This window comes from Brassica napus, chromosome C6, assembly GCF_020379485.1.
Source record: "Brassica napus cultivar Da-Ae chromosome C6, Da-Ae, whole genome shotgun sequence".
Lineage (NCBI taxonomy): Eukaryota > Viridiplantae > Streptophyta > Magnoliopsida > Brassicales > Brassicaceae > Brassica > Brassica napus.
This window is the reverse complement of record NC_063449.1, coordinates 13,224,498-13,239,682: the sequence shown is the minus strand read 5'-3', so window position 1 is coordinate 13,239,682 and position 15,185 is coordinate 13,224,498. Positions and strand designations below refer to the sequence as shown.

Sequence of the window (15,185 nt, the reverse complement as noted above, 5' to 3'; positions counted from 1 at the left end):
AGATTAGCTACCTAGAACTTTCCCTAGGAGTTGTAGACATAAGCGATATCTTGCATCTCACCTTGAATCCATCCTAATTGAGCTAAGTCTTGCTAAGAGTAAGGCGAGAGCTGATCTAGTGAGCTTAGTGAGCACATTCAACCCGCGCATTAACGCTTGACCAAAAGCGGCGATCGATATTCCAATAGAATAATCAGTCGATGTTTCAGAAAGTGTATTGATCTGTAGAATCATCGATCGACACCGGTCAATAGACAAACCTAGAAAGCGAAAGCCTAATTGTTTGTTATTAAGTGTTGAGCTCTATAATATCATGCATACAACTTATTAGGCATCTGTAGGATTATAATCCTGATTACCTGAATAAAAGCCCTAATCCTGATTACCTGAAAAAAGCCCTAAGTCTAGCTACTTTAATCTAAGTACCAAAAACCCCAATCAATCAATCGAGCAATTAACTTGCTCACAAACCTGTCTTTTACATTTAATAAAAATCAACCTAGCTTAATCAACTTAATTAGATTTATTAGGTTCCCTAGCTCCATGTGAATTCAATCCCTAAGTACTACAACTGAACCTCTTATTTGAGAGAGTAATTCACTCTTTAGGGTAATTTTAGTGATATTAGTATCCCGACTGGCTTGCTAACTCAGTCGTTGTCAAAAATAAAAACAGAAAGTGGCGAGTGTGCGTCGATTTCACCGATATGAATAAGGCATATCCGAAGGATAACTTCCCACTGCCACACATCGATCGATTAGTCAAAGCAACGGAAGGGAACAAACTCTTATCCTTTATGGACGCATTCTCCAGGTATAATCAAATCATGATGAACCCTGACGATCAAGAGAAAACCGCATTCATTACTGACCGCGGCACTTACTGCTACAGAGTGATGCCGTTCAGTCTTAAGAATTCTGGCGCAACTTATCAACGACTCGTCAACCGTATGTTCTCTGAACAACTCGGAAACACAATGGAGGTGTACATTGATGACATGCTCGTGAAATCCCTCGAAGAGCAGGATCATATCACTCACCTCCAAGAGTGCGTTGAAAGGCTAAACATGCACAATATGAAACTTAACCCCACAAAGTGTCGGTTCGTACTAGCATCGGGAGAATTCCTGGGGTACCTCGTCAACTTCCGCGCAATCGAGGCCAGCCCTAAACAGATCACCGCTAATGGCATCCCTGAGAATGAAGCGAGAGGTACAGAGATTAACTGGGAGAGTCGCAGCGCTCAACCGCTTTATCTCGCGATCAACAGATAAGTGTTTTCCTTTCTACGACACCCTGAAGGGGAATAAGAAATTCGAGTGGACCGAACAGTGTGAAAAAGCGTTCCAACAGCTGAAACACTACTTGGCCACTCCCCCAGTGCTCACAAAACCCGTAGAAGGAGAACTACTATTCATGTACATCGCCGACGGGAAACTCCCAGCAGAAAAATGGGCAGCCCGAAAGATTAAGACCCAATCCGCGCGATACGTCTTGGTCGACGAAGAACTCTACAAGTGGAGATTTTTCGGGCCACTCATGACCTGCGTAGAAGGAGAGAAAGCACGAAGGATAATGGAAGAAGTCCACTTTGGATCACGCGGAAACCATTCTGGCGGAAGATCCCTCGCAGTCAAAATCAAACGCCGCAGACATTATTGGCCAACGATGATCAAAGATTGCGAGAACTTTGCGCGAAAATGCGAAAAATGCCAGAGGCATGCTCCTACTATCCATCAGCCGACAGAGGTTCTCTCGTCGATATTGGCATTATATTCGTTCATGCGATGGTCGATGGACATAGTCGGACCCATGCACAGGTCAAAGCAAAAACGATTCTTGTTAGTTTTGACAGATTTCTTCTCAAAATGGGTCGAAGCTGACTCCTATGCAAGCATCGAAGACGCCCAAGTCGAAAGCTTCGTGTGGAGAAACATCGTCTGCAGACATGGTGTCCCATACGAAATCGTAACGGACAATGGATCCCAATTTATTTCAACCAAATTCGAGGCTTTCTGCGAAAAGTGGAAGATACGACTGACCAAATCGACTCCTAGGTACACACAATGCAACGGTCAAGCCGAAACAATTAACAAGACCATCCTCGATGGGCTTAAGAAACGATTAGACGCTAAAAAGGGCAGATGGGACGAAGATCTCGAAGGAGTCTTATGCTCACATCGCACAACTCCGAGACGCGCAACGGGAGAAACTCCGTTCGCTCTCGTTTCCGGAAGCGAATGTATAATCCCAGCGGAAGTCGAATTTCCGGGAGTACGCATAAGATCACTCCCAGGGCGAGAAGATTCAAATAATCTAATGTTGCTGGATGAACTCGATCTAATCAACGAACGACGGGACCAAGCCCTTATACGAATTCAAAACTATCAACAGGCAGCTGCAAAGTACTACAACACTAACGTACACAGCCACAATTCAAAGAAGGCGACTTAGTCTTACGAAAACTTTTTCAAAACACCGGCGAACGGAATGCGGGAAAACTCAGAACCAACTGGGAAGGACCTTACAAAGTCATAAAAGTAGTCCGACCAGGCGCGTACGAAATCGCAAATATGCAGGTCGCCAAAATTCCGAGAACTTGGAATGCGATGCACCTCAAGAAATACTACACTAAGCAACATTTCGCACAGAACTACAAGACAGCTTGATCCCTGAAGAGGGTACCTAGGCAATTCGTCATACGACAAGCTCAGCTCTCCCCCCCTCATTAAAAAGAGGGGAGAGTAGGTACGTATATGATACTCTTATACTCCCAAAAAGAAATATCCGATCTCAGACTCGATATTTTTGAAACTTCTTTTTAAACGCAGCGGAAAAACCTCCCAAAATACGAATGACATCAAAATACTTCATCACTTGAAATAACGACATAAAAATTTGACCTTTGGCGAAGCGAGACATCGCTAACGCCCGAAGGACTCTTTTTCGTCAGAAATTTTCAAGTGAAGGGAACACTGACTTTAAAACAGTCCATCCACGACTATAAAACACACACTCCTTCTTAACACGTATCCTTCGCGAAAAATCTAAAACGGTAATATCTACCGATAAGTTTGTTGCTGATCACAACAAATTCTCAACGTCCTAAACAGACTAAGCCGTCTCGTAGAGATACCTCTCAAACACCCGACACAAGGGTAATAGCACTATATAAAAATTCCGAAATTTTGGTCAGCACTTTCAGGAGACTTAAAAATTGTCCTCGAAGAGTTGCTCGATTCCTACCATACAAGTCACGTAAGCCGAGAATATATCGCGGACTTTAAAGTGGGACGGAATCAGGTCAAAAACGATATGGGAAACGTAAGTCGAAGTAGTCATCGCACCCCCTAAAGCCGTGATTAGACCTATGTCTTACACTAAACCCAGTACACTGGTCTCTAACATCTCTAGGCATAGTATCAAACACCCTGATACGACCGTCTTCAGAAATCCCGCCAGTTTACTGCGGAAAACTCTCGAAACAAATCATGGATACAATAGTACACCCAGAGTTAGGTTACGAGATGACAACTCGTATTCTTCCCTCTACACCCATATAAATTATTCAATAAAGCTCTTAAAAACGCAAAAATAAAGTTCATTTAAAAATCGCAGAAGCGACGGGGATTCAAAGCCACAAGCGGCCAGTACCAAGATAAAAACACAGCCACACTTGGCCGGAACAAAAACATAGAAATAAAAGTCTTACACGAGACTGCAAACTCAATCATCCTCCGCATGCGGAGCTTCACCTTCACCAATCGCCCCTTCTAGGATCGGAGCCATTTTTCCTCCGCCGTCCTCAGCTACGGGAACCTGACCCTTAGGCTCACGCGAACAAGATGGAAGGATGCACTCAGACTTCAGGCCCACTAGGATCTGGTCAAAGTCTCCTTCCGCATCAACCAATTCCGCCCTACGGAGGGGAAGTGTGGCCCCTTCGGCTCGCGGAGAAAGAGGCGCCTCACCGACCTCGTTCGTCCCTTCCTCAACCCCGGCCAAGGCCATACCCCCGAAGTGCATGGCCGCTAGGGAGTCAAGGGAATCGGCGATAGGGAGTCAAGGGAATCGGCGATCCTCACCAGACAGGTCTGAAACTCAGCGCGCATGACTTCCTTGGCCTTTCCGATCATGCAAACCGATGATCCCTCTCCACTCTTGACCTTGCGCTTTAGCCTTAAGCAAAGAGCTCGCGGTCTTCCCAAGATCATGCTCAAGCTCGCCGATCCTAGACTCAAACAGAGCCTCTTCGAGGGAATGAGCATCCTCGATGACCTTCAACTTCCCTTCGAGCTGCGACGAATTTTCCCTCGACTCCTCTAACTCCTTAGCGAGACGCTCGACCTCCGATCCGCATTCGCTGATCATCCCGTCAATCAGCAAAACAAACTGCAAGCCAAAAGGGGGTGATCAAGAAGCGATCAACACGCGCACACTAAGAAAGAGAGAATTTGTTTACTCGAAACAAACCTTGGTGCGATGTCGCAACGACAAACCCGAACCAGATGCCTTGGCAGGCAAATCGCCAGCCTCGGTGCATCTCTTCCTCTTGGCCGCGTCCGATTTAGCGCTCGGCCTCTTGCGACTCTTTGGCGCAGCAGCCAGAGTCGCGCTCGGAGCAAGCAGCCCTAAGACGATCACTCTCTTGGCTTGGGGAGGAGGAACCCGATGGCTGAACTTCGACCTCAGGTGCCGACAGGTCCATGGCAACCACCCCACCAGCAAGGACGGTGTCACATACAGGGAGAATGTAAGGACCCGCTCCCGGAGTATCTTTAATTTCGAAGAACAAAAAAATCGCGAGAGGTTTATGAACCAACCCAGTTTCAAAATTGGTTTAGTTTTACCTCATTTTATTGAAATGAACCGGTTTGATGGTTTTATTATTGACTAACCAAAGCTTCATCAATCATTTTAACCGTGTACGTGTGCGTTTATACCTAATTATATAAAAGCCTAAACATTGTCGTCTTCCTTTGGAGCCATCAACAGTATTGTTCGTTTGGTTGCCACAGTTACCTGCGTCAGCGTCTGATCTTTGTATGAAACTACCTTTTGTTTTATGTTAATAAGAAATCTGTTACATTTGCTTCCATTATGTCTTGGCTCTGATCTTGTTTCCATTGTGTTTTGGCTGTAGCTTTTGTTTGCTAGATATTTGTTAGTCATTGTCGTAAAGAATGTGAGCCTTTGCATCTGAATCTTTGCACTTGTTGAATGTGAGCCTTTGCATCTGAATATTTCCAAACATACGTGTGTAGTTTTGTAAAACATAAGTCTTTTGTTTTAATAAGACCCAAAGATACGCATTGTTACTTCCAAAGATACACATTATTAATCATTGAATTACAGGTCTGTGTGATTATATAATTATATATATGCCGCGTCTAGTTTTACAGGTCTGTATGATTGGTCTATAATAATTAGAACTTGAGCTTATGGCTGTTTTGTTTGCCTATAATACTATCCATTTTAATGATGATTTATTCAGTATTGTGTTGTAGATGCTTGAAAGATGGATATTGGAAAATGAGGATGGTGATTATGATGATGAACTTGGTTTGTTTGATGTGCCTATTACTGAGAGATTGAGACATAGAACAGATCGAGGAGCAGGATGGCAACATGTTCAACAACTTATGTACGAATCTGATCAGCAATGTTATTACATTCTTCGAATGAATCAAAGGACTTTTGAAGTTTTGTGCAAGATGCTAGCTGAGCGATATGGATTGAAAGAGACTCACCATGTCTACCTTGAGGAATCTGTTGCGATGTTTCTCGAGACTGTTGGTCAAGATAAGACTAAGCGGGATATTGCTGCAAGGTATCAAAGATCATTGGATACGGTACAAAGGAAGCTTGATGATGTCTTGAGTGCTCTTCTCAAGTTTGCAGCGGATACACTAAGACCACAAGAAGGCGAGTTTGGAAGAGTAAGTCTTGTTTTGAGGAATGATGATCGGTATTGGCCTCATTTCAGAGATTGTGTTGGACCACTTGATGGAACTCATGTGTCGGTTCGTCCTCCAAGTCAAAATGCAGAAGCATATAATGGCAGAAAAGGAGTTACAATGAATGTTCTTGCTATATGTAACTTCGACATGAAGTTCATATACGCATATCTCGGTGTGCCTGGTAGAGCACATGATACAAAGGTCTTGGCTCATTGTGCGAGGAATGAGGCTTCTTTCCCACATCCTCCTCCTGGAAAGTATTATCTAGTTGACTCGGGATATCCGACCAGGACGGAGTATCTTGGTCCGCATCGTAGTATGCGATATCATCTTGGTCAGTTTGCTAGAGGAGGACCACCAGTTAGTGCACGAGAGTTGTTCAACCAAAAGCATTCAGGATTACGATCGGTGATTGAGATGGCATTTGGAGTATGGAAAGAAAAATGGAGGATTTTGGATCGTCAGCATCCAAAGTATGGTTTGGTCAAGTGGATTAAGCTCGTGAAAGCGACGATGGCGCTACACAACTTCATACGTGATTCACATCGGGAAGATCATGATTTTGTACAATGGCAAAGTGATGGAGAAGGAGAAGCAGAAGGAGAAGAACTTGATAGCGACAGTGATGAAGAAGAAGGGGATGGTGGTGGTGGTGGTGGTGGTGAACATATTGTATATGAGCCTACCGGTGATAGAGCGATCGAAGCTTTGCGTAAGAACATCACAAATGAATATGGTAGAGATCGTTTACCGTATTAAATACTTTAGTTAATGACTTGATTTTTTTTTTTTTGCTTATAACTTTGATTATCAGTTCTATGTGATATTTGAAATATTTTTATTTATTTAAGACTTGATGTATTTAGCTTTTGTTTATGATAAAAATGTTGTTAAATTTATTACTAATTAAATATAATATTTTGATGAATGTAAATATTACAAATTTAAATCTACATTTTATTTATTTAAAATATAATTTTACAAATTCACAAAATTCATAAAATTAAAATATGAACTAAATGAAAATTGCGTCTGCGGGAACCAAACAAACAGCACTTAAATCTACTTTCTGCGTCTGCGGCTGCGTCAATGTCATGCGTCTTCGAAACTAACAACAAGCTGCGGCTGCGTCTGCAAGACGAACAACAACCAAGTGAACAGACGCAGTCGCAGAACTCAGCCGCAGAACTCAGCCGCAGCCTCAGAAAGCTGCGGCAACCAAACGAACAGCACTAACATTGTGGGGGAGAGAGAGAGACAGCTCAGTCACATTTTATTTTTCCTCCCCATTCACCCACCACCTTCTCCTTCTCTCTGTATTTTCCTTATGTTCACGTCATCACCGGAGATCAAGCCGTGTCCCGCCATCATAGTCATCATTCTTCACCTATCAGCACCATTCGTTGCTGGATTTATCATAGCCCACCGGAACTGAGATCGTGTTGACGGAGGTCCATCAACGAGACCTTTGTGGACGTTATGAACCGGGTCCTAGTGATGGGCATTAGCAAAGCCAAGACTAAGGCGAAACCATAGCCGTCGCGTCTTGACAACACTACCACCACCGATCCATACCGCAGTGAACCTAAACTCACCGGAAGTGCATCCCATTTCACCGGAGACACAGCCATGTTGTTGGAGATTAATCGTTATCATTGGACGCCATTAACATTGTCTCTTTGTGAGTACGTATTAAATCCATACAAAGAAGAACGTGAGCAAAGTTGCACCTTATGAGTTTAAGATGTTGCTTGCACTACAAGCATGTCATTTGATTATGAACCCTTCATGTTTCTCGTGCAGGAAACAATATTTTCATGTCATGAAAATCTAGTCGTGTTATATGAGGCATATCCGTTTTCGAGATTTTCCTGACGCATTTCCAAATTGGATAAGGGTAGGGCGTGATTCGTGGCAGCTAAGTAATTTGTATTTTGGTCATAGTTGGTTTATTAGAAAAAATATTATGTGTTAGATTAATTATTTATGGAAGGTTCGTTCTTCGAAAAGGTTCTAAAGGATCGAAGAACGTTCTTACGTTCTTAGGGTAATTGCATGTTAAATTTTCGTGATGATGATGTTTAAATTAATATGTTTATGTGAATGAACGTAGAATTGATCTTGAATAGAATTGGTATGTTAACGTAATAGAAATGGACTAAGGATGAATTAATTAAGGAAAGAACGGGAATATAAAATTGAACTTAAATAAGGAAAATACATGATTAAGCAATGGAATTAAATAAGGAAAGTATGTTTTGGCTTCGGCCGTTATTGCCCTTGGGGTCGTAGGTTGGCTTCGGCCGCAGGAGGTTTGGCTACGGCCGCTGGTTCGGCTACGGCCGCAGGTTTGGCTACAACCGCAGGTTTGGCTACAACCGCAGGTTTGGCTTCGGCCGCAGGTTTGGCTACGGCCGCAGGTTTGGCTTCCGCCGCAGGTTGATGGACCTTATGGTCGAAATATTAGGAAATGCTAAAGTAAAGGAATGATATAACTGGATGCTAGGTGGTTAGTTTGAATAAATAAAAATTGATAAGTAATACGAAAATGGCTAAGTAAGGAATGATGGAAACGGATGCTAGGTTGATAGAATGAGATTGCTAGCTTGTTAGAATGGAACGTGGAATTTGACTGCCTGATTATTGAGTTGCATGTGGGCGGTTTTGAGCGTCCTCACTGAGTAATTTTGTATACTCATGCCTCCTTTTGCGATACATGTAAGGTTGATTGTATGGACCGGAGTGTGAGGCTATGAAGACCATCGGGAAAGAGTGTTTTGAATTTGGGTAATGTTTGGGAGTTTATAAATATATTTTTCTTGTTGACTAAAAGATGTTCAGTATTTAGTCTCGTATTTTATCTATAAAGTGGCAGTATTTCTTCGTTTTACCGTTAACATTTTACTCTATTTTTACTTAGAATTTTCAATGCGTTTTTCAAATATTTCCGGGTTAGGGTGTTTCAGAGAAATTCGGGAGTTAGGGCCTCGGCTGGAACCTAAGGTCTTGGACATACGCCACATGTGGGGTTTTCCATCTCCTCAGCCTCGCAACGAGCCATCTCACTTTGGAAGCAGAGAAACTCCGCAATGTGAGCCGGAATATCTCCAGCAGTAGGGAGAGCCGGCGGCAGGAAGAACCGACGGACTTGCACCGGCGGCGTCGCTCATCTCAACATTACCATCCTTCTGGACATTGCTGGAAGAAGACATCTCGGTGGAGATAAGTTTTTGAGAGAAAATGCAAAGGGAACTTGAGAAATTGAGAGACTGTGGAGAGAATGAAGAAGGGAGGTCATTACTTATAGAGAAATCAAGAGTTTAAGGGATTTTTTCCGTATTAAAATAATCGGAAGAAATGTTTTGAGAAAAAGAGATTTTAATTACGGATTCCAATTAACACCATCACTCGCCCGCAAGATTCGTACTCGAAACTTGCGAGCTGGGGGGCTAACTTTTGGGGTAAAAAACGGTTATTTCGAAATCAGCGTCTAAAATCACATTTCCTCACGGAGACTTTCACGACACACTCTCGACAAAAGTTCTCGAGTGTAAGTTTCAAAGAAAGATGAACCCCAGAACTAAAAAACAAACAGTCCAGCTCATCCGTTCGACGAACTGATCCAATCCGGCTCGGCAGATGGCCGAGCTGGATCGAACACGGGACCAGCTCGGCCATCCGCCGAGCTGGACCAGTCCAGTTCGGTAGATGGCCGAGCTGGATCGAACGCGCTGTCCTCCTCCCGTCCGCAAAGCTTCTTCCCCGAAATTCGATCAAACTTGCTCTTGTCTCACTTCGATCGGGGGCTCCGTTGGAACTTTACGACTTTAAAACCGCAAGAACTCGTTTTCTCGTATCAAGTTCGGATGTATCGTATGAAACAGCGACGGTTAACTAAACACCTTGAACTGCCTAAACCGTATTAAAAATCCAGGCTTTCTTCGGAATCAACGTCGTTTCGAGAGCGCTCTTCGATAAGTCGTGAAAAACGCTTAAGCCAAGAAACGGCTCTAAAAGGCCCAGAACGCGGCTAACAGCCCACTAGCAACTTTGTACGAAATCAAGCCCAATCGATACGACGGTTTATCTTTTATGTTGTAGAAGAAGATAAATGTCAAGTTCAGAAGATAAATGCTAAGTTTCCAAGGATAAACAAAAAAGATCGAAGGAAAATGGAAAGTTTCCGTGAAGTGATAAACTCAACCGAGGGCAAAAAAGGAAGGGGGAACCGACCTAGAAGGATATATAAGAGGAGCTAAAGCCAGGGGCGAGGGGGAGAGATTCTTAGACCTAGAAGAACTCGGCTAGCTTAGGAAAACTTAGAATTTAGGCGGCTCGATTTTACTTAGACTCTTTTCGTTCTTGTTCTAAGATTAACTTGGCTAGCGAAAATCTGTCCGTCTTATCTCTCGCGAATCCTGTAACCTTGTTCTTTTATCAATCAATAATACGCCACTGTGCAACTTTACTTTCGATATTCTGTTATCTCTGTCTATTTCGTTTTTCGTGTGTTTACGCAGATAATCCGAGACCTCTGGGAAATTGAGGGTTTCTATCTTTCCTTATTTTACGGAAAATTGACATTGCGAATTTCGGTTCCCACAATAATAAGATAATATACTGTAAAATAATCCATAATGGTGTGGGTCTTCTCAAATATGGTCCCACTAAAATTTTTATAATAAAAAATAATATATAAATTTTGTATAAATATAAACAAAACATTGTTTTGTTTCCACCATGAACTCAATCGCTAATTATTCTTAACCATTCACAACATTTTGATATTGTTTTATCATTTTATTTCTAGAACACATTTGCATTATATAATTCATATCTTATATACATCGAATTATTTAACAAGAACAAGTTTAAAGCCAAATTTTAGATTAATTAACATATAAACCAAGAAAAAAATGTTTTTTATTTGAAATAAAATAATTTATTTAATATATAAATGATAAAATTGAATTTTTCCTAAACAAATAATATATCACATTTACACCATTACTAATTACATAATTTTTATTGTACAATTACTGAAAATACATAACTTGGTGTTTATGCATCTTACAGGAAACAATATCTTATTGATATGAAAAAGGTGATTAGAAAAGTTTTTCATTGAATTTAAAGATGAAGCTTCAATAATGCTTACGATATTACTGAAATTGTGTTCCTATTTTATCTTGGAAAATGTTGGTTTATAGCACTATTATTATTAAGTAATTCTCACGTAAAATATTTCATTTTGAAAACCAATAAATAATATAATTACTACCTAGGCGTTAGTTCATATTAGATACATAATTTTATTTATTGTATTTTCTCTTATGATAGTCCTTACAACATTTTGACTATTGTATATATTTCGTATGGAAATCTATGTTTGGAAAATAATAATAAAAATATTTTTCTTTATTTATTGCTCTATAAAAATACTTTTTGGTAAATTAGAACTTTTATGTAAATTAGTACCTACAATAATATTTCACTTCAATCAACATACGCCCGACTTTCATAATATATATAGATAAATCCATTAAGAATCGAAGACTATACTTTGTCATCTAAATAAATTAGTAAAAAAATATTGTAGCTAACTGTTTGCTAATTTAATTTGGCCACATATTTAATCTTTCAAACTTACCCATATATATATGGCTGTCATTATTGGGTACTTTTAGGTGGTGATATATCCTATCAAAAAAATAAATGGAAAATTTGGAACTTTTTAACATAAACATATTAGAATATAAGGAGAATAAAAGTTACCAATAATTATAGTTTCAGATTCTTTGGATTATCATGCGACAATTTTTCAGGGACATATATACATGTTCACATTTAAGGATATCGATGAGAAATTAGTAAATGCTAAAATTGGTAGCTAATCAATCGCTAGTTGATTTTATCCATATATTTAATCATTCAACGTTACATATATATATATATGGTTGTCGTTAATAGGTCTTTTTAGGTGCTGACTTATTGTATCAAAAACTAAAATGAATGTTTTGAATAAAATTTAACATAAATATTTAGGATATAAAGAAAATAAAACTAACCAATCAAATTAAAACAGTTTTTCTGAATAATTCTAAAAATAGTATTCAAAGACTTATATATATATATATATATATATATATATGTATATGTTCATACTTAAGGTTGCCTCCATCATCTTTTAATTTGTTTTATTCTTTAAACTTTATGCATGTGCCAACCTGGAAAAAAAGTCCAAAGGAACATGCTCTAAATATCAAAGAATGTTTGGTGTTGCAGTTCCACTATACACTGCCGAAGCACCAAAGCAGATTGTGAGAAGATTTTTATCTGGTAGTATCTCGGGCCGTTGAATTTTTCTGAAGATAATTTCTATAATTATATATGCCAAATATTTTCATACTTCTATTACAAAAAATTTAAATAATAAATTGAAATTCCTATTCCATAGGAGCAGCTAGTATTATGTACTAAATGTTTTGGAATTTCTTTAAAAGATCAATATATATAGTTGTTTTTCTCCCTTTCTTCAATTATATTTAAAAAAGTTTATAAAACAAGTGTAGATTGTTTAACTGAATTTTAAATGTTGTAAGCACCTGGTAAATTAAATAAAATAAAAATATATAACTTCAAAATATAGTATAAATTATATAAATTAATATTAAATAAATTAATTAACACAAAAATTAACAATTTTCACTAGTCTCAGACTTGACGAATTCAAAATATAACACAACTGTTAAGATAATATACTGTAAAAAAATCCATTGTTGTGTGGGTCTGCTCAAATATGGTTCCATTAAAATTATATAATAAAAATTAGTATAAATGTTTTTTATAAATATAAAAAGCATTGTTTTTTCACAATTAATTTGGTCGCTAATTATTATTAACCATTCAAAACATTTTTATATTGTTATATCATTTTACATCTAAAACCCATTTGCATTATATAATCCATATCTTATATACATCAAAGTATCTAACAAGAACAAGATGAAAGCCAAAGTTTAGATTAATTAATATATAAACCATTACTAAAAATGATTTTTTAAAACAAATACAGAAATATTTTTTAAATATATGAATGATAAAACTGATAATTTGGTAAAATAATAATAAATCACATTTTCACCATTAATAATTACAGAGTTTTTATTGAAGAACAACTGAAAAGACATAAATTGGTGTTTATGCATCTTATATGAAAATATATATTATTGATATGAGCAGGTTATTGATGAGAAAGGTTTATGTTATTGAATTTAAGATTAGGTTCCAATAATGCTTACGATATTACTGACATTGTGGTCATTTTGTATCTTGGCAAATGGTAGTTTAGAGTACAGTTTTATTAAAATAAGTGATTTTGATAACCAATAACTAATATAATGTCCGCCCTAGCGCTAGTTCTTATTAAATACATAATTTGGCCTATAATAAAGAACATATTTTTCTTTATTTATTTCTCAATAAGAAAATACTAGATCTGACCAACTGACCATCATACCTCCTCTATGTTTTACGGGGTTGTGGGAGAGCAATAAAAGCGTCGTGCTGCTAGGAGAAGCCGTGCCAAAAGCTTCTCAAGCTCAAGCATTTACTTTTCTAGTTAGAGACCAAGGTCTTGCTCTAGCCTCCTTAGGAGTTATTACTTCCTTGGTAGCTCAACACATAGATTTTCTTTCGACGGAAAGAAAGATGTTCATTTGATCTTGATCTTTGTGGATCGAAAACAGAATTAGACTAGATCAGAAAAAATGGGTCCGGATCTCCTGCGGGAATTATTTTGAAGATCCAAAACCAAAAAGAGTGGTATTTGCTAGAAAAAGAAAAAAATCGTAATTGATCGATTTTGGTAAATTAGAACTGTTATGTAAATTAAACTAGAACCTATAATAATGTTTCACTTCAATCAACATATGCCCGACTTTCATAATATAAGACTATATTTTTCATCTATACGAAATTAGTAAAAAACATTTAGTGGCTAATTCTTTGCTAATTTTATTTGGCCATTTATTTAATCTTTCAAAGTTACCTATATATATATGTATATATATCGCTTCATTATTTGGTACATTTAGGTGGTGATTTATCCTATCAAAAACTAAAATGAAAATTTGGACTAACATTTTAACATAAATATATAAGGATAAAAAATGTAACCAAGAATTATAATTTCAAATTCTTCGGATCATCATACGATAATTTTTCAGGGACATATATACTTGTTCATGAGAAATTAATAAATGCTAAAATTGGTAGATAATCTATTGCAAGTTGATTTTATCCACATATTTAATCATGCAACGTTACATATATTTGGAAGACCAATGAAGAGGGAAAGACGAAGTAGAAGAGAAAACGAGGAGGAGAAAGAAAAGTGCCTCTACCACCGACGCAAAACTTGTTGACCAGCGTAGTACGCATAGGCTAGATCTGGTCGTGAGAGAAAAAAAAAATTGAATTTTTTTTTGTGAAAATCAAAAATTTAAAATAAAATTAATTTATCGATATCTAATCTGCTTTTTGCAGATGACAGCCTTTTCTTTTGTAAAGCACAAAAAAATGAGTGTCAAACCATTCTTAGGATTCTACAGGAATATAAAGTTGTCTCAGGTCAACTAATTAATTTTCAAAAATCATCCATACAATTTGGACACAAAATTGACGAATCTTGCCGACAAGAGGTGCGAGACATTATGGGAATACAGAATCTAAGGGGCATGGGTTCCTACCTAGGACTTCCATAAAACCTGGGGGGTTCTAAGGTTCAAGTCTTTTATTTTATGCAGAATCGATGGACTAATACGATTAATGGTTGGACGTTTAGATTCTTTTTTAAAGGTGGCAAGGAAGTGGTTATAAAATCAGTGGTCACTGCGTTACCTAACCATCTGATGTCTTGTTATCGTTTGCCCAAAACAATCGCCAAGAAACTTACTAGTGTAGTAGCACAATTCTGGTGGAATCCAGGTGGAAGTACGAGAGGTATGCACTGGAAATCATGGGATAAGGTATGTGCAAATAAGGAGGAAGGAGGACTGGGCTTTAAGGATATCACGGATTTTAACACGGCAATGCTTGGCATACAGTTATGGCGGTTGATAAAAAAGCCCACCACTTTGTTTGCTCGAGTTTTCAAAGGTCGGTACTACAGGAATGCATCACCCCTGCAACCGATCAGATCATACTTCCCGTCATATGGCTGGCG

At 38.5% G+C, this 15,185-nt stretch overlaps 2 protein-coding genes across 2 annotated transcripts; both read left to right on the top strand.

Annotated features, from left to right (window-relative positions):
- The first annotated feature begins 706 nt into the window (after positions 1 to 706).
- On the top strand, positions 707 to 2,453 carry LOC106434521. Its single transcript, XM_013875395.1, has 2 exons — positions 707 to 1,211; positions 1,270 to 2,453. Exons 1-2 carry the CDS (start codon positions 707 to 709, stop codon positions 2,451 to 2,453), a joined length of 1,689 nt encoding a protein of 562 aa, XP_013730849.1.
- A 3,053-nt stretch (positions 2,454 to 5,506) lies between these two features.
- Positions 5,507 to 6,718, top strand: LOC106434522 (protein ALP1-like). The gene has a single exon (XM_013875396.1). It carries the CDS (start codon positions 5,507 to 5,509, stop codon positions 6,716 to 6,718), a length of 1,212 nt encoding a protein of 403 aa, XP_013730850.1.
- Positions 6,719 to 15,185: the final 8,467 nt, after the last annotated feature.

What these genes read in the sequence shown, in the direction of transcription:
- LOC106434522 (XM_013875396.1), top strand. Translation starts at nt 5,507, where the DNA reads ATGCTTGAAAGATGGATATTGGAAAATGAGGATGGTGATTATGATGAT.
- LOC106434521 (XM_013875395.1), top strand. Translation starts at nt 707, where the DNA reads ATGAATAAGGCATATCCGAAGGATAACTTCCCACTGCCACACATCGAT. An exon ending in CCCTGAGAATGAAGCGAGAG is followed by an intron (nt 1,212 to 1,269) that starts GTACAGAGATTA and finishes CGCGATCAACAG; the next exon opens with ATAAGTGTTTTCCTTTCTAC.